At 38.7% G+C, this 26,067-nt stretch overlaps 1 protein-coding gene across 2 annotated transcripts in view; it reads right to left on the reverse strand.

The window, feature by feature from the left end:
• DNAH11 (dynein axonemal heavy chain 11) overlaps positions 1–26,067 on the reverse strand; it is a 285,994-nt gene that overhangs the window by 27,168 nt on the left and 232,759 nt on the right. For both annotated transcript variants that reach the window (XM_048838362.2, XM_075125798.1), the window contains 10 exons: positions 21,709–21,944; positions 20,208–20,330; positions 13,307–13,511; positions 11,729–11,893; positions 7,478–7,618; positions 6,611–6,781; positions 4,744–4,866; positions 4,011–4,204; positions 2,848–2,996; positions 1,722–1,849 (listed from right to left, as the gene is read on the reverse strand). In XM_048838362.2, coding sequence (XP_048694319.2) covers positions 1,722–1,849; positions 2,848–2,996; positions 4,011–4,204; positions 4,744–4,866; positions 6,611–6,781; positions 7,478–7,618; positions 11,729–11,893; positions 13,307–13,511; positions 20,208–20,330; positions 21,709–21,944 — 1,635 coding nt within the window. The remainder of the gene's footprint in view (positions 1–1,721; positions 1,850–2,847; positions 2,997–4,010; positions 4,205–4,743; positions 4,867–6,610; positions 6,782–7,477; positions 7,619–11,728; positions 11,894–13,306; positions 13,512–20,207; positions 20,331–21,708; positions 21,945–26,067) is intronic.

Below are 26,067 nucleotides of genomic sequence, written 5' to 3' on the forward strand. Positions count from 1 at the left end.
CTCCATGGTTCTGCCAGCTGGAGAGAGAGATTCATGGACCAAATTGTCCTGGATCAATTCCTAAAGACTGTCCCCTTGGAAGCCAACAGCTGGGTGAGATGCTTTCAGCTGGCTGGGGAGGGAGACGCTGTTGAATGGGCAGAGGCCGCCTTTGAGGCCAAGAGAGACAAGCAGCCAGGGCAGGATGGTAAACTGAGGGGAAGCCAAAGGTGGTGGCCCAGGGAAGCTCTCAAAGGGAAAATTCTCAAATGGCCAAAAATGGGGTAATGTACAAGAGCTACGGGGGGGGGGGGGGCGGGGGGCAGCGGCGGGGTAGTCCCACAGTCTAGTAGAAGCCCTCAAGGTGGTGGCTGAGGGGGACGCTTTGTATGCTTCAGGTGTGACCAGCCTGGGCATATTAGACAAGAATGGTGTGCGATTTTCTAGGTTGTTAGACTACAAAAGCACCAAGAGCGGAAGAGCTGAAAAGCACTATATCACCAAAAGCTATCTGAGCCTTGACTTTTGATACCCAAGGCTTCAGAGATGTGCCATGGCTGAAACTGAGCTGCCCTCATTACCCCTGCTTCTAGGCCTGCGCCTGTGAGGTGCTGAGTACTCTTGAATTCCGTTGAAATCCACCACTTTTCAGATCCTTCTCTCTCTGTTTTCTCAGATAATACCATTGTTTACTTAGTAAGAACTGTATCAATATTAGCTGAACGGTACAACTCCTGGTAGATAAGCTTGAATAGCTCACTGGTAAAGCGGGTTGAAAAAATGGTGACAATGTTATAATTAAAATCTCAATTTAAAAAAAAAATTGTCTCTGTTTCAGTACAGTGCCTAGCACAATGTGGCCGTGACCTCAGTTGGGGCCTTTAGTCACTACTATTTTTCATTTTATTACAAGAACAGCTAAACAGCAGCTAACATTTGTAGCAGATAATTAGGTTGACAAGGTGATGCAGTGCTGATGGTGTAAAAATAGAATTGGAAGGAATAATATGGCTCCCCCAATATCTTTTATTGGCAAGGCCTGGAACCTACACTTCCCGTAGTGTTTCAGGACAATGTGGCCATTTTATATATTAGCACACTATACAATATAATGTAAAACTGCTGGTCACAGCACCTTGTGTTAGTGATACTAACAATCTCATTGCTCCTGTCAACTTCTGTGGCTGCACCAAGAATGATAGTTCACCAGGGTGTTGTAAAGAGCTTTTTGTTTGTTGCAGAGAGTGGATTCTCCATTCACACAATGCTAGCCAAAGCTGCTACTGCTATCTCTGAAGAGCAGCACTCCAGTGCTGATTATACAGCTTCCCAAGGGCTAGGTATTCTAATTTTATTAGAAGACTCCATTATGGCGTACTCAATGGAACAAGAGTTCTTAATTATGTAGGAGAAGAGTGTTCCTGAGGACATAATCATGCCTAGCCATAGGGAGCCTTCTTGTATTATCTTTCCTGGCCTCACTGGGAATACAAAGGTAGTGCTTGTAAATGTGAGGGTAAAGGCATAATGCCATATACACACAATACATGTGAACATTTACCTTGCCTTTTGCAAAGGCAAAAGAAAAACAAAACAAAATGTTCGGTTTGTGGCGTTTTTGAATTCCACAGAAAGTTGTTCCTTTTTGGACAATCCTTACCTTGCAGTCACTTCGCTAGCAAACACAGACATTCACCTAACTGAGTGCACCGATATCATCTATTGCGCTGTTTAACACTTACTTGGAGAATGACCCAATGCCCATGTGTAGCAGCCTCCTCTAGTGCCTCTTCTGCCACCATCTCTTGACCTTGTCCTAAAGAGATATTATGGAATTTTCCAGAGTCGATAGTAAACCCAAGTTTTTTTCCTATAAGGGAAGTGGCGGGGGTAGGAAACGAACAGAGCAGAAAGGGGAAAAAATGATAACATCTCATTAATTCCACTATCGCTGGGGCAATATTCATTAGTTCTTCTGAAGCACTTCACTAAACCCTTACAATTTCAACAAGCAAAATTGCGAGCTTTCAACAGCAGCCTTATTGCTGGTATTAGAAAAAGCCTGCAGAAATCTGTTCCCTTGGTTTTAAGATAATGAACCTTTTGACATTTTGACAGATGTTAGGCATTGTTAACTGAGCTTTAGAAACTCTTACAGGGGGTACAAAGCAATTCCCTTATAAAAAAGGAGCAACATGTGGTAGATATCACATCAGTTTTTTAACCGATTGGTTCAGTGGGTAAATGCACAAGCCTCTCACCTTGTGGGGCCTGAGTTTAAATTGAGCACAGTCAGGTCACAGCTGTATTAACCTGGTATTCTCAGTATAGTCTGTGGGGAATAGTAATCCTAAGCATAAAGCGACAGTGCTTTACACAATTGAATATAGTTTGTATAATGACCATTATTTAGTCACAGGGGGCACAAGATTACATGAGCATGGAGAAAATTGCCCTCTGGCTCTCATCTAGTCAAAAGGTAGAAAATGGTACAAAAGAAACTTGCATTATGCCAAGCAGAGGAATGTTCAGTCTAAAAATTTCTTCATACTATAGTGCTAATAGCCTTGCACTTTTCATCCACTCCATTTACCACAAATAGGTGGGGGGTGGGGAAACTTCACAATTTAACTCTTTTGTTAAAAATAAACCCAGTCATATTAATTTGATTTGTCATATTAATTTCTATTCTTTTATGATGACACATTGTTTTGGTTTTGTTTAAGATTTTAAAATTTAGGACCCAATCCTGCTCCCTTTAAATGAAAGCCCAAAGTCCCATAGTCCTCATTGGCAGCAGGATTGGGCCTATAGATATTTTCTCTCCTTCTCCTGTGCAAGCACAACTCCCATTGAAAACAGACTCACCAAGTGTCTCCATATCTTTAAGAGGGTCTACTCCAGGGAAGAGGATGAAAAACACTGGAGTCGCTGGACTGCTCTCTTCATATGATTTTGCTAAGTCCATCCTGGTGCTCTCCACATACTTGGAACCTAGTTTTTCCTCCACAAAGTTTCTATATAAATATAAAGTATAAACTGAAGACACCAAGCATATCCACAATTACAGATTTAGGTCCTGTATTCTTCTCAGACTACATAACCTGCTGCTACTAGGCTAGCAGCAGTTTCATTAAAGAAAATTGTCAGGGAAGCCAGGGAGGGAAGGGCAGCCAGGTGGTAAAGAGGGTACAGAAAAATCTGGCATATGTCTGTTCAGGAAAGGGGACAATGACTATGTGATAGAAAGGACAACTAGGCACAGCAAGTAATCAGTTAGGGAATGCTTCTTCCTAGGAAGGTGTGAGCACGGGTAGCAAACAGTGGTGCTGGCACAATGTGTACAGCGGGGGTGCTGAAAGCCACTGTACAAAACTTCAAACCCAATATATAATGGAAACCACTTCAAGCCAGGGGCCGCTGCCATGCCCACAGCACCCCTAGTTCCAGCACCTATGGTAGTACAGCTGGTAGGGTTTGGGCAGTCGGGCGAAAGGTACTATTCTTTGGGAGGCAAGGGATTTAAAAAAAAATCAGAGGGTTTGGATAAGTATACAAGGCTGACATTTTTTGAGGATCACAGATTTTTAAAGAAGAGTGAAAAGGAGAATTACCATCCCATGAGTCTAACTGCTATCCCTAGAAAAAGAATGAATATTGAGAGAGAAATATGACTAAAAAGTGGGCAGTCAGCAGCAAGGATTTTTTTTTTTAATTATAAATGAGCCACTCCTTGTGGCTCAGGGCACATGTATAGAATCTAACAAAATCACCAATCTATAAATAAGTAAGCCAATTCCCTATAAACAGTCAATCTGATCCCACCACCTTCTCACAAATACCTGAAAAAGAATAGATAGGCCTTGTACTATTGCCACAAAGGCCAATAATCAATAATCTCAGACTCTGACTGACCAGCTAGCTTGTAAATTAGATTCCTATAATTGAAAATTTCATCACAGTGGGCTACACATCCAATAAGCCATCTTCACGTGTGGTTCCATGGATACACACAATGTCAAAGACCGTACCTAAGAGCATAGGTCATTCTATCTGGGCGCAGTGCCCTCAGTATGATAAGTTTCTGAAGAGAGCTTTTGTTTTTCCATTCCTGTGGAAACTTTTCCTTTTCTGGGCATTCTGAGTCCACCCATTTCTTCCATCTTTTAGCAGACCCTTCGATATCTCTGTCTAACCCTCGGAACTCATCCATTAGAGCAATGGCCTGGAACACACCAAACACACACATGGGTGATATGCCCATGACGTATAGTTGGGGTGATAATGAAATACTTTTTACTAATAATATTTACTAGTAATATTATTTGACACCTATGACCTAATTTAAAGCACAGTTTATACGTACAGCCTATATGAATAAATGTTTTTTTGTAAAAGACTATGCCATTTCATATCTCCATACAATCTGCTTACAGTTAAATACCCAGTTACCACACACTGTAACACATAAGATTAGGTTTTTCTGAGAGTAAGGAGCTGTGTGAAGATTAGAATTACGTTCCTGGAGGAATACAGAGATTATAGAAAATCAGCATTTCCACATGAAATCAATATATGTTTCTATCATCTCAGGGGAAAAAAAAGTTAAAATGCAAGGATAACTCATTCAACAGCACTGCAAGTTGTATTAACATTTAATATGGAATATATGACTTTATCTGACATTATCTAGCTCTAGAAGGTCTCCAGAAATAACATAAAATAAGATTTGGAACTGAAAAGCAATTCTCCAATTAAACCTACTTTAATGGCACTCCATGACTGAGGAGTCAAAAAGTCAACCGGACTCTTGAGTGTGTGTTCGACTGTGAATCGAAGCAGGAAATCCAATTCAAGGAGTTCTATCTCTTTACTTCTCAGCAGAATCTTGACAGCATACAAAATTGAAAAAGGTCATCAGGTTTACTTGGCAGTCACTTGTGACTTAAAGCATTTACCACGCAACAGACATTATTGAATAGGCAGCATAAAGCACTGAAAATTCTGGTGACTGAATCTTCTGTAGCTCTAATAGAAGAATTTAGCTTGAGCCAATTATTTTAAAATAAGGAATAGAAATACATTATAAAAGAAGTAATGGAGTGAGGTCAATTCCTGGACCTTCATTATTCACAAAGCTAATAGATTATGCTTTCAACCTTAGCCCTGTGTTTGTAGTACACACTGCAGAACTTGCCTCAGACTGTTAAACAGACACCAAAAACCCCCACCAGTAACCTCTGAACTAAATAATTTTGCAGAAGTTAAAGTTGTCATTATGCTCTATGCTAGCAGTAGCACCCAAGTCCTTGCATTTTTTAAAAATAGCTAGATTACAATAGTAACTATGATTTATGATTCTTTAGCTAGAGTAAAAAGAGTTATTTGAAAAAAATAAAATAAAGCCATAGTCCTTAAAGATCAGAGTTATTCTGGGCTTTGATTGTGCAAGATTTTTTTTTTCGATAGCACTAATGAAGTGGCTAAGGAAACCTGAGTTCCATACCACTCCCTACATTTGTCCTCCACCCCCTTTAAACACATATTGAGGGACAGGAAGTTCACACTTGTCAGAGTCATTGTTCTAGGCTCTCTTCAGACTCAGGGAGACCACAATGACTCACATTTGGAATGTTTTTTTGCAAAGAGAAGGGATGGTAACTTTTTTTTTTTAAATAAAATCTTAACCTGCAGAAGTTAAACATGTCAGGAATACCACAAAACTATATCAGGGGAGACAAATCTAGCCCATAGGTTGAATGTACAATAAAAATCTTGAATTCAAATGTATCTTTAACAAAATGCCTACCACCACCACCTGTGTTCTCTCTCCTCCCCTTGCACACTGTGAAGAATGGGAATTATGTGTACTAATTTTATGAATGTTAGAATCTGTGGATAACTCTCTACCCCGAGAGTTAATTCCAGCTGGAGCTCTCCCCAGCTACCCAGGAATCCAGCAATGACTAATTCATTTCCTAGTGCTCAGACGGACAATACAGTGAATTCACTGTTGGAAGACTACCTCCTATCACCTCTGGAGAAATGCATCAGAAATCTGACCAGGTTCAGGAGACCTTCTCAAAACCTCAGGTCTTCAGGCTGGAACTCTTGAACAAAGGAACTTTGAAATGGATAAAAGATAGCCTGTGACCCAAGAATCTCACACACGTGCTGACTGGGGGACCAGATTGTCAGAAAGGCAAACGATGTAGGGGGTGTAACCTGTCTCACCCAGCCCCAAGATCAGGGACTGATGGGTCAAGCAAGACAGCAGGACCTACTTATTATTTACTTGTATCCTACCTGGCCTGAATCTTTATATACAGTCTCATCCCAAAATCAAAAGATATTTTTATTACTTGGAGAATCTCTGCTATAAGTGCCAAACTCTACACAACCATACCTAGGGAACGGCAAGCAGCACTTCCATAATTTTCATCCCTATAACGTACTCAGAGGAGTAGAACAACAAAGAAAATAAAGGCCTACATAAAATAGCTGTGGAAGATAATATTATTTATATTGCAGTAGCATTCACAGTATGTTAGGTGCTGTACAACCACAGCACCTATTGTTTTACCTATAAACCACACTCTTCACCACTACTGCCTGAATTTTTTTCCCTCACCTGAAACGTTGTCTGGGCTAGGAAGGTGAGTTTATCCTTTTCAAAAAGTCCCTGACTGGTGTAAAGGAAGGCAGAGTATGTAATAGCTTCTATCAGGTTGGTGATGCGACCCTGCAGATCCTCTGATGCTTCAGCCCGATCAATTGCTTTATGGAAGACTGTGTTGAAGGCCTAATGAGAGGTAGGATCACATTATTTTTAAAGGATTTTTGTTTGTTTTAAGAGCAATTTAATAGAGTCCAATGTAAAGCTTTTCAAAGTAAGTGCCTGAGCTGTATAAAATGGAGACACTGCACAAGATCACCTCCCTCCCACCGAAATAGTATGCATGGAGAGTGTTTTCTTGAAGGGGGTAGGGAGGAGAAAATGGTTGGGGATCACAAATGGCAACATTTTTCAGTCTACTCATTTAACTCAGGAGCAAACAACCTATGCTGACTGACTCCACCAATCTTTCCCGCCCACTGGACATCCTAAAACCGACACATTCCCTCAAAGTGAAAAGGCTGGTGGTTTCAAGGAAGGAGACTTTCCATCCTCAGCCAGTCACTTTTAGTACATTTATTGTAACACATTGTTTAGTGAATGCTTCAAATCTCTCTATTCACTTGGCCTTGCAGGAAGATTTAACAAAAATAAGGTAAGTATTACTCGCATAAATCAGAATGTAAACATCTGACAAGAGAGATTATTGGGAAGTTCAATATTGTGAGGAATTGGTGGGAAAATGCACAACCCTCTCTCTTGCACACAAACACCCCTTACATAGCAAATATTAATAGCTGATACAAATATAAAAGGTTGCTAATTGCTGGAATCAAACCCCCATGCTTGTTCTTTTGTATCACGCCAGAAATAAAGCTTTACCTTCAGTGAGAACTGATAGATGGGGTTGATTTTGCCCAGATCATTAACAACAAAGTAAAGAAGAGACGCTCTCAAAGCTGCTGGTCTGTAATACTCTCGGGCCTCATTAATTTTAACTTCATTCTTTTTTGCTTCAGCTACCTGTAGGACGATAGTTATCTAGTTCAGTGTGATAGTTATGACCGATTTAAAAATGATCTGAATAATTAAGGGGTGATATAAAGAGAAAAGTTGTATTGGCATAGCTACGTCTCTCAGGAGTGTGAAAAATCCATATCCCTAAGAGATGTAGTTAAGCCGACCTAACCCCTGGTGTAGACAGTGCTAGCTCAACAGAATTCTTCCATCAATCTAGTTATCAACTCTTGGGGAGGTGGACTACCTCTCCCATCACTGTAGTATCTACACTGAAGCGCTACAGTTGTGCTGCTGTAGCATAAGTATAGACATAGCCTAAGTCACACATACGTAATTGACAAATTCTTAACTGCAAAGTGAGAAAAGCAACATGGATACAGCCTGGAAAGTTGACATATCTGAAACCATAAAAACTGTTTGGTACATGTAGATTTAAACTAGACACTCTGCTCCAGCCTTGTTGGCTAGAAATCAGAGTTGATTTGATCTTCTTTACTATATATTACTATAATTTTAAACCAGCAGTTTAAGAGAAGTTATTATGTCAGTGGTGTGAGTTTTATATTTGTTTTCTTGATGCAGAAAGGTTGGTTGCATGATGACACTATAAACTTGCCTTTATTTTATTAAGGAACTTATTAATCAAGCCCATTATCATCAAGCTAGAAGTCTAAATACTAAGGTGGGTGACCTTGAGTGCCTGGTATTAAATGAGGATATTGTTATAATATGCATCACAGAAACTTGGTGGCATGATGATAATCAATAGGATATGGTAATACCAGGGTACAAAATATATAGGAATGACAGAGTAGGTCATGTTGGTGGAGGAGTGGCATTATATGTGAAAGAAAGAATAGAGTCAAATAAATCTTAAATGAATCAAATTGTACCACAGAATCTCTATGGATAGAAATTCCATGCTTGAATAATAGGAATATATCAGTAGGAAAATACTACCAATCATGTGAGCAGGACGGTGATGGTGATTGTGAAATGCTCTGGGAGGCTGAGTTTTCTATTTTTATAGCATTTCTAATAATAATGGGAGATTTCAACTATTCCCATAATGAATGGGTATATGTTACCTCAGGACTGGAAGCAGACAGAAAGTTTCTTGACACCATAAGTGACTGCTTCTTGGGGCAGCTAATCCTGAAATCCACAAGAGGAGGCAATTCTTGATTTAGTCCTAAGTGCAGCACAGGATCTGGTCCCAGAGATGAAATATAGCTAAACTGCCTGGTAATAGCAACCATAGCATAATTAAATCCTTGTTGTGGGGGAACACCAAAGAAGTCCACCACAGTAGCACTTAGGAAAGGGAACTATACAAAAATAAGGAAGCTAGTTAAATGGAAATTACGAGGTACAGTCACAAAAGTGAAATGCCTGCAAGCTGCATGGAAACTTTTTAAAAAACATCATAATAGAGACTCAAAAGAAATGTATACCTCAAATTAAAAAACATAGCAAAAGGACTGAAAAGTGCCACCATGACTAAAAAATAAAGTAAAAGTCATGCTTAAAAATTGGAAGTAAAATTCTACTGAGGAAAATAGAATGGAGCATAAACTCTGGCAAGTCAAATGTAAAAGTAAAAATTAGGCAGTCAAAAAAAGAATGTGAAGAGCAACTAACAAAAGACTTAAAAACTAACAACGATTTTTTTTAAAGTACATCAGAAGCAGAAAGCCTGCCAAACAATCAGTGGGGCCACTGGACGATTGATGTGCTGAAGGAGCACTCAAGGAAGATAAGGTCATTGCAGAGAAGCTAAAGGAATTATTTGCACCAGTCTTCACTGCAGAGGAGGTGAGGGAGATTCCCACACATGGGCCATTCTTTTTCGGTGACATATCTGAGGAACCGTCTCAGATTGAGGTGTCAATAGGGCTGGTTTTGGAACAAATTGATAAATTAAATAATAATAAGTCACCAGGACCAGATGGTATTCACCCAAGAATTCTGAAGGAACTCAAATATGAAATTGCAGAATTATGAACTCTGGGATATAACCTATCATTTAAATCAGCTTCTCTACCAGATGACTGGAGGATAGCTAATGACACACCAATTTTTTTTAAAAGGCTCCAGAGGTGATCCTGGCAATTATAGGCTGGTAATCCTAACTTCAGTACCAGGCAAATTGGTTGAAACTATAGAAAAAAAACCATAGAATTATCAGACACATAAATGAACACAATTTGTGGGCAGAGTCAACACAGCTTTTGTAAAGGGAAATCATGCCTCACCAATCTATTAGAATTCTTTGAGTGATGGGGGAGGAGCGGGTGTCAAAACAAACATGTGGACACAGGAGATCCAGTGCATAAAATTTACTTGGAATTTCAGAAAGCTTTTGAGGAGGTCCCTCATCAAAGGCTCTTAAGCAAAGTAAGCAGTCATGGGATAAGAAGGAAGGTCCTCCTAGGGATCAATTTAAAAGACAGGAAACAAAGGATTAGAATAAACGATCAGTTTTCAGAATGGAGAGAGATGAATAATGATGTCCCTCAGGAATCTGTACTGGGACCAGTTCTGTTCAACACATTCATAAATTATTAGAAAAAGGGGTAAGCAGCAAGGTGGCAAAATTTGCAGATAATGCAAAATTACTCAAGATAGTTAAGCCCGAAGCAGACTGCAAAGATTTGTAAAGGGATCTCACAAAACTGGGTGAATGGGCAACAAAATGACTAGTGTAATTCAGTGTTGATAAATGCAAAGTAATGCACATTGGAAAACATAATCCCAAAATGATAGGATCTAAACTAGCAGTTACCACTCGAAAAAGAGATCTTGGAATTATTGTGGATAGTTCACTGAAAACATCTTCTCAATATGCAGCAGCAGTCTAAAAAGCTAACCGAATGTTAGGAATCATTAGGAAAGGAATAGATGATAAGACAGAAAATATCATAATGCCACTATATAAATCCAAGGTACGCCCACACTTTGCATACTACATGCAGTTCTGGTCATTCCATCTCAAAAAACATATTAGAATTGGGAAAGGTACAGGGAAGAGCAACAAAAATTATTAAAAGTATGGAGCATCTTCCATGTAAGAAGAGACTAAAAAGACTGGGACTTTTTGGCTTGGAAAATAGATGACTAACTGGGGATATGACAGAGGTCTATAAAATTGTGAATGTTGTGGAGAAAGTGAATAAGGAAGTGTTATTTACTTCTTCACATTGCAGAACAACCAGTGGTCACCAAATAAAATTAATGATCAGCAAGTTTAAAACAAATAGAAGGAAGTACTTCTTTATACAACGCACAACCAGTTGAACTCGTTGCGAAGGGATGTTCTGAAGGCCCAAACTATAGCAGGGTTAAAAAAAGAATTAGATAAATTCATTGAGAATAGGTGCATCGATGGCTAGTAGCCAAAATGGTCAAGGATGAAACCTCATGCTCTCGGTGTCCATAGCTTCTGATTGCCAGAAGCTGGGCATGGGTGACGGGATGGATCACTTGACAATTGCCTGTTCTGTTCATTCCCTCTGGAACACCTGGCATTGGCCACCATTGGATACAGGATACTGGATTAGATGGAGCATTAGTCTGACCTAGTATGGTCATTCTTATCTCTAGCTAGTCTGTTAATTCGTCTTAGAGGAAGCAAATAGTGAGAAAAACTACTTGAAAGCAGGTTTCTTAGATTTTGAAATGATTTTGGATTCAGCCACATTCACATCCTTTTGCATTTCCATGAGCTTTCATACATATAGACCGTCCATTCATTTAAATGTTAGGGAATGGCAGTTCTTTTTGAGAATACCCGTATTCATTTGTGACAAATGATAATACACACAAATATGTTTAACCACAATTCATGTTGCTAATGCTCATCCTGTTTATGAAGTTTCAGGCATCCAACCAGAGAGCAAAAATTATACCACGTGATTTATGTGACCAGTCACATGCCACTAATATAGTCATTGCATATAAAACATTTACCAAAAAACTAAGCATAACAGCAACATTAAAACAAAACAAAGTCTACTTGTGGATAATTCTAAAAAACGCTCATTTTAAAATATGTAATTAATTTGAATTTTACAGGTAACTTTTAAAACTAATAAAAGAACAAATTGTTACTGCCTTGTGCTCTATTTCTGCCGCTGTCGACTTTGTTGATTCAAGTTTCTCTACCAGTTCCATGTCACCCAAGAAACTACTCTCAGCAGCTGACAGACGAAGCAAAAGATCTTCCTCCAGGTGCTTCAGCTCAATCTTGAAATCATTCTGCTGCTTGGTCAGGAGAGACTAACAAAGGGAATGAAAAATTTAAAACAACAGCAACAAAGGATGACCATCTGTTTTGCAGAATCTTTGGCCATTATTCTCCATTCAGCTACAAGACTCCATTTCAATTTTGTTTCTAAAAAAGAGATGACCTCTTCTATTCTAATGAAAAAGTAGGTTACAATTATAGCAACCAGACAGGAGGAAAGCTTTGTCAAACATGAAAGCATGACCTGGCTTGATTCTTGATTCTGCTCTAACCCCCTTCTTCTGCTCAGGGTTGCACAAAGCGAGCAGGATCTGGTTATAACTGGCAAGTGGAGAATTCCCTGGCAGAGGGAATTCCCCTGTAAAGCTGATGGAGCCAACTCCTGCACTAGCCACTTCCCCCTCACCTCAGCATGCGGGCTAGGGCAGAGAAAGCATGGCAGAGGTCTGCTCTTCTACCTTGATCATCCATTGGTTTATGATCCTTTAGGGAAACACCCAATCAGCATACGGTCCCTTACTGGGGGCACTCCACTGGACCATGTGGCTGGCAGAAAATAACTCAGATGATCAGGGAAGCATAACCGCATCCCTGATAGCTGTCCCCACAACTCTGCCCCAAGCAGAGCTCAGATATAAGGGAGAATCTGGCTCAGAAGTTTTCCAGACAATGTTCCCAGCTCTGTTCCTTGAAAAGTAATTTAACATCTGTACCACCGTTTACTCTTCTATAAATGGGTAAAATAGTCTCAACTTCCTACTTCCTACTTGTTGTGAGGCTTGACTCATTTGAGTCTACAAAGTGTTTCAAGATCTTTGAAAGAAATGTGCTATAGCCATATGAAGTACTTTTATTATTAATTTTTCACCTACATATTTTTAATCTTTCATTTAACATCCAGTAATCATATGACAAATCTAATCAAGACCCCTTTTCAACCATTTATAAAAATATTTCTGTTCATAAATTACTGTAAAATATGTTATTACTGCCATAAATACATTTCTTCATTCCACAAACAGCAAGAATAGATTCTTAGTGCAATTAAACCAATGCCCTAGAGCCTACTAGTGCAGTCATATCTTCTTACAGGTTGGCATGAAATTTAGTTTGTGCTTATTGGCTCAAGACTATTGACTCACAAAATACACTGAACGGGGTTAATCCATTTCACCTTTCATAGACATGGTGAAAATGGAAGAGCAGAAAGAAAAATAAGAATAAGATGATGATATATAAATTCTAGCAATACTTTGTTAGAACCAAACCCCAAGGCTTGCAGAGTTGAGAAATCAGTGGGACTTAAGCAAGTGCTTCACGCACCTCTCGGTATCTACTTGATATACAAGTTATTGACAATCATTGCTCAGTAGATTCAACTGGATAAATAATGCTGGACTTAGACCCTGAGGAACAGCAATGGACTGGTCAAAAGGTGGTCTCACCTTAAGTTTTTCTAAGTCAGGTCTTTCAACACTAACAACCTCAGCCAACAGCTGCTCTTCTAGCCCATCCCTTGTGACAGTGAAATTAATGAGGGTGGTCTGAGCCTGTAATTCTGGCTGATAGTGAGGGTTAGCAAGCTTCGTGTGAAGGATCAGACGGAAATTCTTGTTGAACTCACATTCTTTGTCTTCAATCTTGATATACCTGACAATAGTTAACGTGCACAGTGATGGAAAAAAGTACTGAATAAACCAATTCACAAATATCCTACATTACATAAGACCAGTACTGTACAAGTTTAATGCCACAGAAAACAGACACAAACCAAATGCTCAATATTTGCAGTCTGAGACACAAAATGAGGATGATAAAATTCACCTGAAGCAAATGAAGTTTAGACTCTCTGCCATCATTTCATTCTTTTCATTTCCATAGGTTCACTTGCTCATATAGCATACACTTGTGGCTTATTGGCAATGAAACAGGTTCATTGAAGAGTTCACAGTTCAGAGGTAACCTTGTGTCCATGCTCCTTACCATGAACTTGGACAAGTTTCCAAATAATTCTTATATGAACTGTGTGTGTTCTTACAATTGTTTTCTTTAGCATCTTTTAAATATTTCAGCTATAAAAGCTAACACAAAGTAATAAACAGAAATATGTTTGATAAACTGACAAATGACCGGAAGAGACACAGGGCTGTCAATGGAGGAACAAAAGAGGATTTTTAAAGGTGGCTGACAAAATGTTTTGTTCAGAACAAATTAATTACTAGGTCACATGCTGCACAGAGTGAGTGATTCTAAAATAATTTTTTATTCCACTTAAGATCCCTTAAGTAAGGCATTGCTTGCTGGCTCTGCCCTTGCTGTGGTGCTACTGTCAGCAGGAGACCTTACTAAACATCAAGATGAGACATGGAGATAAGGTAGCATTGACCTAGCCCTCTTATTTTATGGCATAGTTTTGAAAAATAAAAGTTAATGTTCTGTAGTCTTTGGTCCCTTATTATTTTACCTCTTTACCTCAGAGCACCATGAAGTGGAAAAATACAAATGAGATTGAACAACGAGGAGGTGGTATCCTGCACACCGCAACAACTAGCTCAGTCAAACTGCTGTTGAGCTTACAAAGTTAGAGAATCAGAGGAATGAAAGGCCTCTGAATACTGTCAGATGGTGAACCTGGTTGGCCTGCAAAAAGCATATGAACTCTAGCCAAACTTTTGAAACCTGGCAGCATGAAGTTATGCTCCTAAATTCTTATTTAGGCACCTGTATATAAATGGCCTGGATTTTAAAATAAAATTAACCAAATCCTATATAAAACTGTACTAAAAAGGATCCAGTATCCAGTTTATTATTTTTTGGGTGGGATAAAATTCACTTCTCAGGTCAGCAAGGCAGATTTCCATTCTGACACCGTGTTCTTGCAACACGTTAAGTGCCTAATATGGACTTCTAAACGGATATGGAGAGCAAAACATCAGACCTGAACACAGCTGAGCACAAGTAAGAGGGTAATTTTGTCCTCAATGCAACATACATATACACAGGCATAAGGGTGTTGGAAGCAGGTCTCTGACAGAGGAGTACATGAGTTAGCTTGGTCAGTGGGGAGACTATCAAGGGAACAATACTACATTATAGAAATGAAAGGAAGTCTGGCTGTTAAATGAGCCCTGGACTCTTGTATAGAAGTATTATTTTATGAGTTCTCAATTCACAGAAGTAATAAATTATCAATTTGTGTGGTTATCATCTATGAAAGGCAAAAACTACAGAATGACTCAGTGGGTTTTATAACTGCAGCTATGCTGACTTTTTTGTTAATCGCAGATTTGGGAAAAATAAATGTTTTGTTATTGCTCTCTCATGGGTCAAAAAATATGAGCAACAATGATGTTAACCAGAGGGGCGGAAAACACACAACAGAATCATTTCATTGTTTCCATGAACTATATCTATCTAGAAATTAATTCTGGAGTATGAAATAATATAATGTGTGTAAGCGCTACGAGTGGAATTCTGAATGGTGAGGTAGTGCAAGAGTGGCTCTACATGAATTACCACAAAGGATTACTTTTGGTAATTCCTTCACTTATAGTCTTTTCTTCTCCCATCCTACCAACAGGGACAATCAGAACAGACTGCAGTAAGTCTCCCCCTGCCAGGGGACATGGCAGAAGACCTTTCAAACAAGCTTGATATATAAGCTGCAGAACCACCACTTCCTTCTAGTTAGAGACTTTCAGAGAAAAATGAAAAAATGATAGATCACCCCCACTTTTCTTGTAGAAATTACTACAGCCCAAAGGGCTGCCTCAAAATAAAGTGAGAGATACATGTCCCAGAGTTTAATCCCAAAGCACCTGTACCACCAAGAAAATAGTGAGGTCTTTGCAACAATGTTTTGTTGGTGCTGGTGTTTTGTTTTAAGAATCTTGGAATGTAAGGATGGGAACTAAACTCCTGTCTTCTGATGGGTCTATGAACAATAGATATAGCTGATGAGTAGGCACAAAAGCCAACATTTTCAGAAATAGGAGCTTCAAGTTAGCCTAAATCAATAATTGTGTACCTAAATAAAGTGACTTGAGTTTCAGAAATACCAAGGAGCTCTCATCAGCTTCAACTTTTCTGCTGCTCACTACTCAGCAACTTCAGAGAAGAAGCCTTAAACTAAAAAGCAGTTTCAGTCAGTTTACATGCATTAGCTTGAGGCACCAGAGGTGGACAAAAGGAATTCATCTTTGGGAGAGCAGATCTGGAATAAAGGGAGTTTCCAGGGCTAGCTCAGTATGAGACTGATTAGGGTTGAGAACACAGAGACCACCAAGAGAGCCTGCAAAATCATCTCTGTTCTGTGTCTCTCTCTTAGGACCTGACACCCAAAGCAACACCTTATTTTTTTCTTCTAGTCCCAGGTGAAAGGGATGAATGGCTCCTGGGTCAAAGGACCAGAATAGAGAAAGTTTTGATGACATACTCAAAGACAGCCACTTAATGGAAGGCAATCCCCTGCGTTGGCAGATGCTCTGAACGATCTAGAGGATGAAGCTTCACTCCCTGAGGATTAATTACCATGGCTGAACCAATCTACCAAAGGAACAGCTCTTCCCTTAGAGATATGTTGTCTGGGAGAAAAGGCAGCATAACACCCAAGACCCTAGAAGAAGAGACTTGCTGAGGAGGAAGTCTTGAGTGGATGAATATGGCCTCATGGTATGAAAAAAGGTGAGAATCCCTGATCCATCTTGAAACTTGAACAACAGCTTTTTTAGTAACTACACCGGACCCTCGCTAGAACACGGGATTTGGGATCCATGCGCGGTACCGCGTTATAGTGGGGACTGCGTTAAAATGAATTCCAATTAAAGTAATTAAATTTGGGATCCATGGGTGCTATATAGACGCACGTTCTAGAAAGGGTCCAGTGTAGTTTGACTACTTAAAATTAAAAGATTTGTATTTCATAGATTTATAGCGTTTAAGGCCAGAAGGGACCATCAGATCATCTAGTCTGACCTCCTTTATAATTTCAAAATGGATAGTTCCTGTTAAAGAACTGTGCCTCTAAATGGTATAAAATACGTCAGACTCCTACTACTACTGCATTTCTGAGCGGCCCAGACAAGATGAAGAGAGGTGGTACATAGATTTTCGGACAAGAAAGCAAGGGAAACAATATTTTTCTTCTTTGGGGGAAGAAAAACTACCTTTCCATTGATTTATGAAAAGCTTTATTTCAAACCCTGCTGTTTAAATTAAAAGCTTCTGTCTCACACTTGTGAACTCCAGCAACTAATGCAGAGAGCAAAGCTGAACTAATCAGATGCAGACTGAAGCGGTTACTTAGCAATCACAGCAGGCAGACTGTACAAGTTGGTCAAACTAGTTTTGTGGAAAAAAATTGTGCCTGAAAGTTGCACAGCTGGCAAGACGTTCAAGGAAATGAAAGCTATTCCTGAATAGAAACTGAGTTAATTGTCGTGCTGTTTCCTAAAGAATACATAACAGTCATATTTCACATGCATGGACACAATGTTATCAGACTAATGCTGCAACTATATGCACAATCAAACCTGAAAACATCTCAAAGTACAATTTGTACTTCAGAATGCCCCAATCCTTTTTGTGAAAAGGAGATCACAATCCACTACATACTCCCTGTTAAGTGAATGGAAATATATTTGCACAGCCAACATTTTAAAGCATAGATGCCTAAAGATAGTAAGCCTGGTTTTCAGATGCCAAGTGCCCACAGCCCCCACTGCAGTCACTCATGTTGTAGGAGAAGATTATATATATGAGGTTCTCTAAAACAAAATGTTGACAGCAGTCTTCATTCAGAAACAACACCATAAATTGGTATTATGGTATGTTCATTATAGAGTGACTGTACGAGATTTAAGCTCAAGAATAACCTCAGTTAACGATGGGGAGATATAATTTTATGAAGTTGCTTCACAAATCAGCAAGTTTTTTTTAATATGTAAGCTAATAAATTTGCTTTGGAAGGACTACAAGTTGATATATCTTCCCAGCTATGCTTTCTGTCGATTGATATCATAAGACATATTTTACTTAAAATTAGGATTGTCTGAAGCTCAGTGGATTTAATTATTTCTAATTATCCAGCTGTTGTCAGTATGTGGCCATTTTATGACAGTGGTATCTACTGTGTGGGTCAGGTTCAACTGTATATCTTTTCAAACACAGAATTAATGTACTATTGATGAAACCATTACTAGAACCAAATTAAAGTCTAGGCTGATGTATTGGTCTGCAGGGTGCTGTCAGACATGAAAGGAGTAATTAGTATTCATTACTTCGTACTCTACAACATTCCAATTATTAATGAACTTCAACTGTTGGACTGCACCATATCTATCACAAACATCTTTCTAGTCTTTCTTTATTAGGAGGAAAAAACAAATGCCTGACAAAACTACTAAAAAACAGAATGCTGAAAACTTTGCTTGTTTGCTAGGGGAGGTCTGCATAGTTCCACTGCCACAGGAGGTAAACATGGCACATCTTCCATGATTCATTGTGTGGAATGTCTTTGAAATGTTAACTGGATGACCTTTTATTCAATCTTGTAAAGAACACTTAAACACACTGATTACTAAATATTAAATTGACTAGTGTTTATATATATTACTCCATCATGCTATGTGCAAGCCTTTGCTGAGTTACTGTATAATTATATTGCTATGTCCCCTGCCCTTTCCACCTCAACTCCTCCCTACTATTTTATAACCCTCTTTGTTACATCATGTCTGAAATTAGATAGTAAGACTTTCAGGACCATGGGACTTGATTCTGATCACACCAGTTTTATACCAGCGTAACTCGGCCTTAATAGAATTACTTGAGATTTACATTGGTGTATGTGCAAGCAGAATCAGTCCTTGTGTTATCTTATTTGTATTGTGAGGTACCTAGCAAACCTTTGTGGACTGAAAAATAGTAACTAATGATCATCATCTAACCAAGAATGCAGTAGGTAGAGATAATGGGGGAAGAGTTGAGCAGTTGTTTGAGACTTTTCAGTTACTTCCTAAAACGTAATGAAAATGAAACATTTCAAAGGGGTACGGTGCAGGGTAATGCTGTGTCTTGCATAAAATGGTGCTAGGCCTGAACAAGTGATGTGTTCGCTCCATAGCCTTTATAGCCTTTATGTGCAACTTTGACAAATATGGAGAAAATTTGGGTAACCTGCCAAAAAATGGGTCCTTTTTTTGGGGGGGGGGGAAGGGGAGGGAGGGAAGGGACAAACACAAGTAGTAGTATTTTGCCTCCGACTAATTTCCTCTTGTGTAAGTAATCAAATCACTAATAAAACAAGCATATTTCACTTGGTCTCATCTGCTTGAGGGACATATGAAACTATGGTCCCTTCTGCCGGACTCTGGTGGTTATCCAGGAAGGCCTCAAAGAGCCCATGGCACACTGAGCCAAGTATAGGGGAAACAAACTCTTGCTATTTGTTTCACTCTCGCAGAATTCAAAATCTTTGGAGTTATTTTTCACAGCCTGTAAAAACAAAAATTCGTATTTGACCAGAGATCACGTTGCCATATTTCAGCTGAAAAGATTAATTAACTGAAAAGATTCACTCCAGGATTACACAGATGTAACCAAAAATTTCTCTCCAAGGTAACTGCAGCAGCTGCTGATGTGCTATAAATTTAAAAAGTGTGTATTAATTTCCACTGCCAGAAAGGGGTTATCAGTTAGTTCCTGAGCCAAAGCCCATTGAAGTCAGTAGAAAGACCCTTATTGACTTCAGTGGGTTTCAGATCAGGCTGCAACATTTTGTCATAAATAAAATTGTAAAAGGATCCCTTCATGCATCTATTCTGGTTTATTAAATCCTTATAAATTTGTGAGTGATCATGAATAAATTTACTTTAAGTGTTGTATATTTAACTATAAAGAATTTAATAAACATAGGAGGCATTTAAAATAGAAAGTACTATTCTAAAAAATATAGCAAATTTTTGCTGAGGTTCAAAGAAATTTGGTTTACCTTTTCCTGATTTTGCATGTCTCTGCACTTCCAGTTTCTAGCCAAGGCTAGAAACAAAGCATTAGAAATCCCACAAGAAAGTCTGGTCATAATATTTCCAAACAGCTTTTGAAGATTGGGATGGCATTGATGGTTTTACATTCTGATGTGCATAGGAACTTTTGGGAGCTTATCTAACCACATCCAGATGCCCAATTATTTGATATTTACTCATCACCAGTTTTAAGTCATCACCTTTCTTAAAAAACAAAACAAAAATTCTACATAGAAAGTTATGATGAGAAGGTAAGAAAAAAAAATATACAGTGTCCTTGGCAGCAACTCCCACGCAAAAATCCTGATTGCTCTAGAATACTTACTTCCCTTTTTTAATTGTGTTTCCTCCAAGTAAGGGATCAAGTACTGGGTCTACTGTTTCATTCAAGTTTTCAATTAGGATGGTGTCTCCACAGGCCAACGCTCTTTCAATGGTCTTCAGAAACCTTAACACAAAAACCAAACCCTACCTATTAGATGATGTGCTAGTTACGGAGCAATATATTTCTGCTTTAGATTATACAAACGAGAAATATTTGTATAAGAGCTCTATCAAAACCTCCTGTATTGCACTCAAAAAGATATTTTCCAGTGGTTAATAATTCTGTGCATTTGAGGCAAGAGTCTTTGCTCCTTATTCCTGCTTATGTAGTAACAAACATGAGTTAGGCTTTGTACAAGAACAAGGTCCTACCCTGAAGAACTATTGATATGAACATTTACATTGAACACTCACAATGAAATCAAATTCACCTGCAGGTGATGTTTTCTCTCAAGTAATTTTTTCTGTGTTTGCACAGTGCCTATTACAAAGGGGTTTTGGTTCATGACTGGGCCTCCAAGGCATTACCACAAGACAAATAAATAGCAGTAATTCAAATAAATAATCATAATAATATGGGCCAAACTATATCATTTCAGGCATAAAGTGGCTGCATGGAAGACATGCAGAAGAGGTCACAAAGGGGACAATTATTTGTATGACTTGGGAAAGCAAAAGAAGAAAGGGCCAAGTGGGAAAAAGTACAAAAAAATGAGTTCAGGGAGGCAGACAGGACCTAAATTGTTCAAAGCGTTTAAAAATGAAGCATTATTGAGACCATTTACTGTACTCTGCTATGTAACTATCTGTTGTATCTGGATTTCAATAAAATAAACTAAGCTAGCCTCTTCTAGTATGATAGTCTTTAAAAGGGTTTGAAAGTTATTAAAAGAGATGTGGTAGTTTTCAAAGATATTTTACTGCAGCAGATAAAATAACATTCAGTTCAAAACGGACCACAATCCCCTAAATAAATGAAAGTCAGCATGACAGGAGATAAAAACAGACCCATTCCATAGAACCTCAACTTAATTCCATTCAAACTTAGCTGCCAGAATTCAAAAAGTCTTAGAAAATCTGTTACTGAATGCAGTTTTCTGTGTAATACCACTAGACTGAGTTTCTCACTCTGTATTAGGTACATATATGCCATTATCTTATACACTACATTGTACTATATAAATGTCCAATAATCAGGAAACTAAACAAAGCCTTTGCTTTTAGCACCCTATTTATGGGAAAACCAATTTGCTCTCATGTGCAATGCACCTCCCACATTAACTTTATTCCCTCTTTAGCACTTGAAAACAGTACAGCAGAAAGTGCCTTTTTCAAGCAGAGCTTTTAAAATGAGAAATGCTACTATGGATAAATAAGCAGCAGTACTATAATATTTCAAATCTACAAGTAAATACATTACAACACACACCAAGTCCTTCTTAAAATTAGGGGAAATTTATAGAAGTAAATACGAGAGCTAATTCTTCAGTGCGCACACATACCCTTTCTGCCCTAGACGTATGACTTTAAGGTCAGTTCCATATTTATTCTTTATCCATTTAATTCCCTGTTGCTGGGGATCTATCATCAGAGGCCAGCGCTCACAGTTTGTTAGAATAGTGGCATTTTCTGTTGACATTCTATCACCGGGCAGTCCTTCGTTATTCCATGCTGCAATCGTAGCATCATCAGTCAACATGGCAATCAGGTCCAGGCCTTCAGTTATTGGAATAGGAACCTTTGAATCAGAGTGAAATATAATAATCCAGCAAGGTTGTAAAGTAGCAAGACAAGACGCAGTGTGATGTACAAAATAATAGGAGCCAATGTAATTAGAGATTTATTATATATATAAAGAAAGTAAGTCTCCTGTGGACTATGAGATGCTAAAATAAACAGTATATATAATGCAAAGCAGATAATCCTATAGTTTACCGTGGTACTTTTTAAATGATGTTTTCTTTTCATTCTAGAAACTTCATAAATATTTTCTTTAGGATTTATTAAATCAAGTAAACAGCATATGTGTATATAGTTTGCAGTGTATATAGCTTTTAACACTTAAAGAGGACGACAAATTCAGCGCTCATGAATGGCATTGAACTGGTAATTCTGGAGAATAAAGCTCATTCTTTACAGAAAAGGTACACAATATGGATAGCAGCATAACAGGCTTCTTGCACCACTTTGCCAATGTGCTTCAGCTATGTGATAAAGAGGTCACCTACATAAATCACTGGATAGGGCAATCTCCATTGCTATTGCTTCTCTGCAACGACAGCCAAAATCTCACCAATTAGAGCCAACTGACTGGGAACTGCACTGCCACCTCCAACTCATTTCGCACAAGCCAAAGAGCCATCAGATAGTCATACTTATCCTAAGTGTTTTCATGCTTCTGTGTGCTTTAAAAGAAATTAAAATCTTCAGTCATGAAGCATGAAGGTAGGGGGATGGAGATGCACATGCAAGAGGGGAAGAATTTTTTAAAAAAGCAAGCGTTTTAAGGAAATAGGTAGTATACTCTATGGGTGTGAGGACTGATCATGGGATACCGGAACTTTCCTCTATAAGAGTGAAATATTGGCCTCATGGAAGTCAATGGCAAAACTCCCATTGATTTCAATAGTGTGAGGATTTCACCCTAGGTTTTTATTTCTGGAAAGTAGCAGCTGGAACTGAATTCCAAAACTTAACACTGTTTTGGGGAAGGGGGACAAATTATTCCTCCCCACCCAACACACACACATGCACACGAGTCTAAGTATTGAATTAATGTTTACAGGAAATGATGTTTTATGGTCAACCAGATTTGCACAATCTGTAGCACTAAAAGGAATGTACCATATCATAGAAATGTAGGATTGGAAGGGATCTTGAGAGTTCATCTAGTCCAGTTCTCTGCACTGAGGCAAGACTAAGTGTTTTCTAAGCCATCCCTGCCAGATGCTTATTTATACTGTTCTTAAAAACCTTCAATGATGGAGATTCCACAACTTCCCTAAGTAGTTAGTTCCAGTGCTTAACTACCCTTACAGTTAGGGAGTTTTTCCTAATGTCTAATCTAAATCTCCCTGGCTGCAATTTAAACCCCTTACTTCTTGTCCTGTCCTCAGCGGCTAAGGAGAACAATTTATCACCTGCCTTTATATAACAACCTTTCACATACTTGAAGACTGTTCTGTCCCCCTTCAGTCTTCTCTTCTCCAGACTAAACAAACCCTTTTTCCCCCTGCCCCCAATCTTTCCTTCACAGGACATGTTTTCTCGATCTTTAATGATATTTGTTGCTCTCCTCTGGACTGTCTCCAATCTGTACACATCTTCCCCAGAACTGGACACAGTACCCCAGAATGATGTTCACTTTTTTTTGCAACAATGTTACACTGTTGACTGAGATTCAGTTTATGATCCACTGTAACCCGCAAATCCTTTTCTGCAGTACTCCTTCCCAGGAAGTCATTTCCCATTTTTTATTTGTGCAATTGATTATTCCTTCCTAAGTGTAGTACTTTGCATTTCTCCTTATTGAATTTCAACCTATTTATTTCAAACCATTTCTCCAGTTTGTCAAGTTTTTGAATACTAATCCTGCCCTCCAAAGAGCTTGCAACCCCTCCCAGCTTAGTATCATCCAAAAACTTTATAAGTATACTTGCTATGCCATTATCCAAATCATTGTTGAAGACACTGAATAGAACCAGACTCAGGACAGATTCATGCTGTAACCCACTTGATATGCCCTTCCAACTTGACTGTGAACCATTGATAACTACTCTCTGAGTACAGTTTTCCAACCTGTTGTGCATCCACCTTGCAGTAGGTTTGTCTAGGCTATATTTCCCTAGTTTGTTTATGAGAGGGTCATGTGAGAGAGTATCAAAAGCTTTACTAAAGTCGAGATATATCACATCTGCTGCTTCCCCCTAACCACAAGGTTTGTTACCCTGTCAAAGAAGAATATTAGGTTGGTTTGACATGATTTGTTCTTGATAAATACATGTTGACTGTTACTTATCACTTTATTATCTTCTAGGTGTTTACAAATTGATTGTTTGGTTATTTGCTCCATTATCTTTCTGGGTACCACAGTTAAACTGACTATAATTCTCTAGGTTATTCTTATTCCCCAATTTAGATGAGATAGATTAGATAATCTCCAGTTTAGTTGCTGTGGCAACAATTTTGTTGTTGGGTAAGACTATTACTGAACTATGGCAAGGGATGTATTTCTTTAACATTGCCTAAACCCTGATTCTAATCGCATAGCCATCAATTTCATGAAGTAAAACATGACAAATAGTATAGTCAGTTTCAAGCGTTGAAATAAACTTGTTTGGAAGAAGACATAGCATTGTGGTGGTGATGGTGGTTTGTTCTTACAAAGCAAGGTATTATTTTAATATGTAACTTTATCTAGTGTCCCAAACCTGTACAAAACTAAGACTGCATCACTGTATCTCCTACTTTTCATAAAGAAGAGCTTTTAGCTAGCACCTGGTGTTTTTAAAACAAGTAATTAACCACATTTCTCTCTCTGCATGGGGAACATGTCAAAACTGAGACAGGTTTCAGAGTAACAGCCGTGTTAGTCTGTCTTTGCAAAAAGAAAAGGAGTACTTGTGGCACCTTAGAGACTAACCAATTTATTTGAGCATGAGCTTTCGTGAGCTAGCTCATGCTCAAATAAATTGGTTAGTCTCTAAGGTGCCACAAGTACTCCTTTTCTTTTTGCAAAAACTGAGACAATCAATCTTGGCAATTGCCACTCAGTAAAAGAGCTGATTTGACTAGCAATACCAGTATTTAGAGAGTGTATTAGAGAAATTATTATTATTAATTTAAGATAGTGATCACAATGTGCTAAGAGTTAAGGGTAGTCCCTTCTCCAAGGAGCACACAGTCTAAAGACTAAGAAGTAAGGAGAGTCGGGGGGGCAAGAAATAACAATAGGTAATTTACACAGAAGTTAACTAGAGGCTGCAAGGCAGAAATGGGTCCTGCAAAAAAGATCAGGAAGGTCATATTGGTCACAGAGGTGATTGTGTGAGAATCTGACAAACAAATGGATGAGGGAAGAAGGATGGTCCAGTTGATACAGCACAGGACTTGGTGAACTCAGGAGACCTGGATTAAATTCAGTTTAGCCACATACTTCTCGTGTGGCCTTCGGCACACCAGTTAACCAACCCTTTTGCGTCAGCTTCCCATTTGAAAATAGGGACGATAATACTTCCTTTCTTCCCAGGGCTGTTTTGAGGATAAAATACAGTAATAATTGGGAGGTGCTGAAATGTTACAGTGATGAGGACTGTACGAGTAGATTAAGAAATACACAGAGGTTGGGAGCATTCACTCACAGAGCAGAAGGGTTGTGGGGGGAAGGTAACACAAAACTTCACAAGGGAGTGGGCAGAGTGACTGAGTTTTGAAATTGGTGACAAGAAGCTTAAATTTGATATATTGAATGGAAAGCCAATAGATGGATTCAAAGAAGTTACATGGTACATGTCATGTTACAGTGTTACATGATAAAATCAACAGGCAAGAGAAATGAGTTTAGTGGCTGCATTTTGAATTGATGGGTGTGTTCGGGAGGTCAGAGAGGAGGATGTTGCAATAATCAATATAATGAAAGCCATTTCAAAATTCTCCTGGAATCTGAAAGTTAAATGGAATTTGATCTTTACACATCCCCATCAACAACAAATGCTATTGCACTGGAGTAGCGGAGGACATAATTTGGCCTACAGAATGAAGATGCGTAAAAGAGAAAGAAACTCACTTGCATTTAGACTCCAAGTAGAGTATGCAAGCCTTACAGTTAGAGAAAACAATATTTTACTTGTACTCTGAGAAAA

This window comes from Caretta caretta, chromosome 2 (assembly GCF_965140235.1).
Source record: "Caretta caretta isolate rCarCar2 chromosome 2, rCarCar1.hap1, whole genome shotgun sequence".
Classification (NCBI taxonomy): domain Eukaryota; kingdom Metazoa; phylum Chordata; order Testudines; family Cheloniidae; genus Caretta; species Caretta caretta.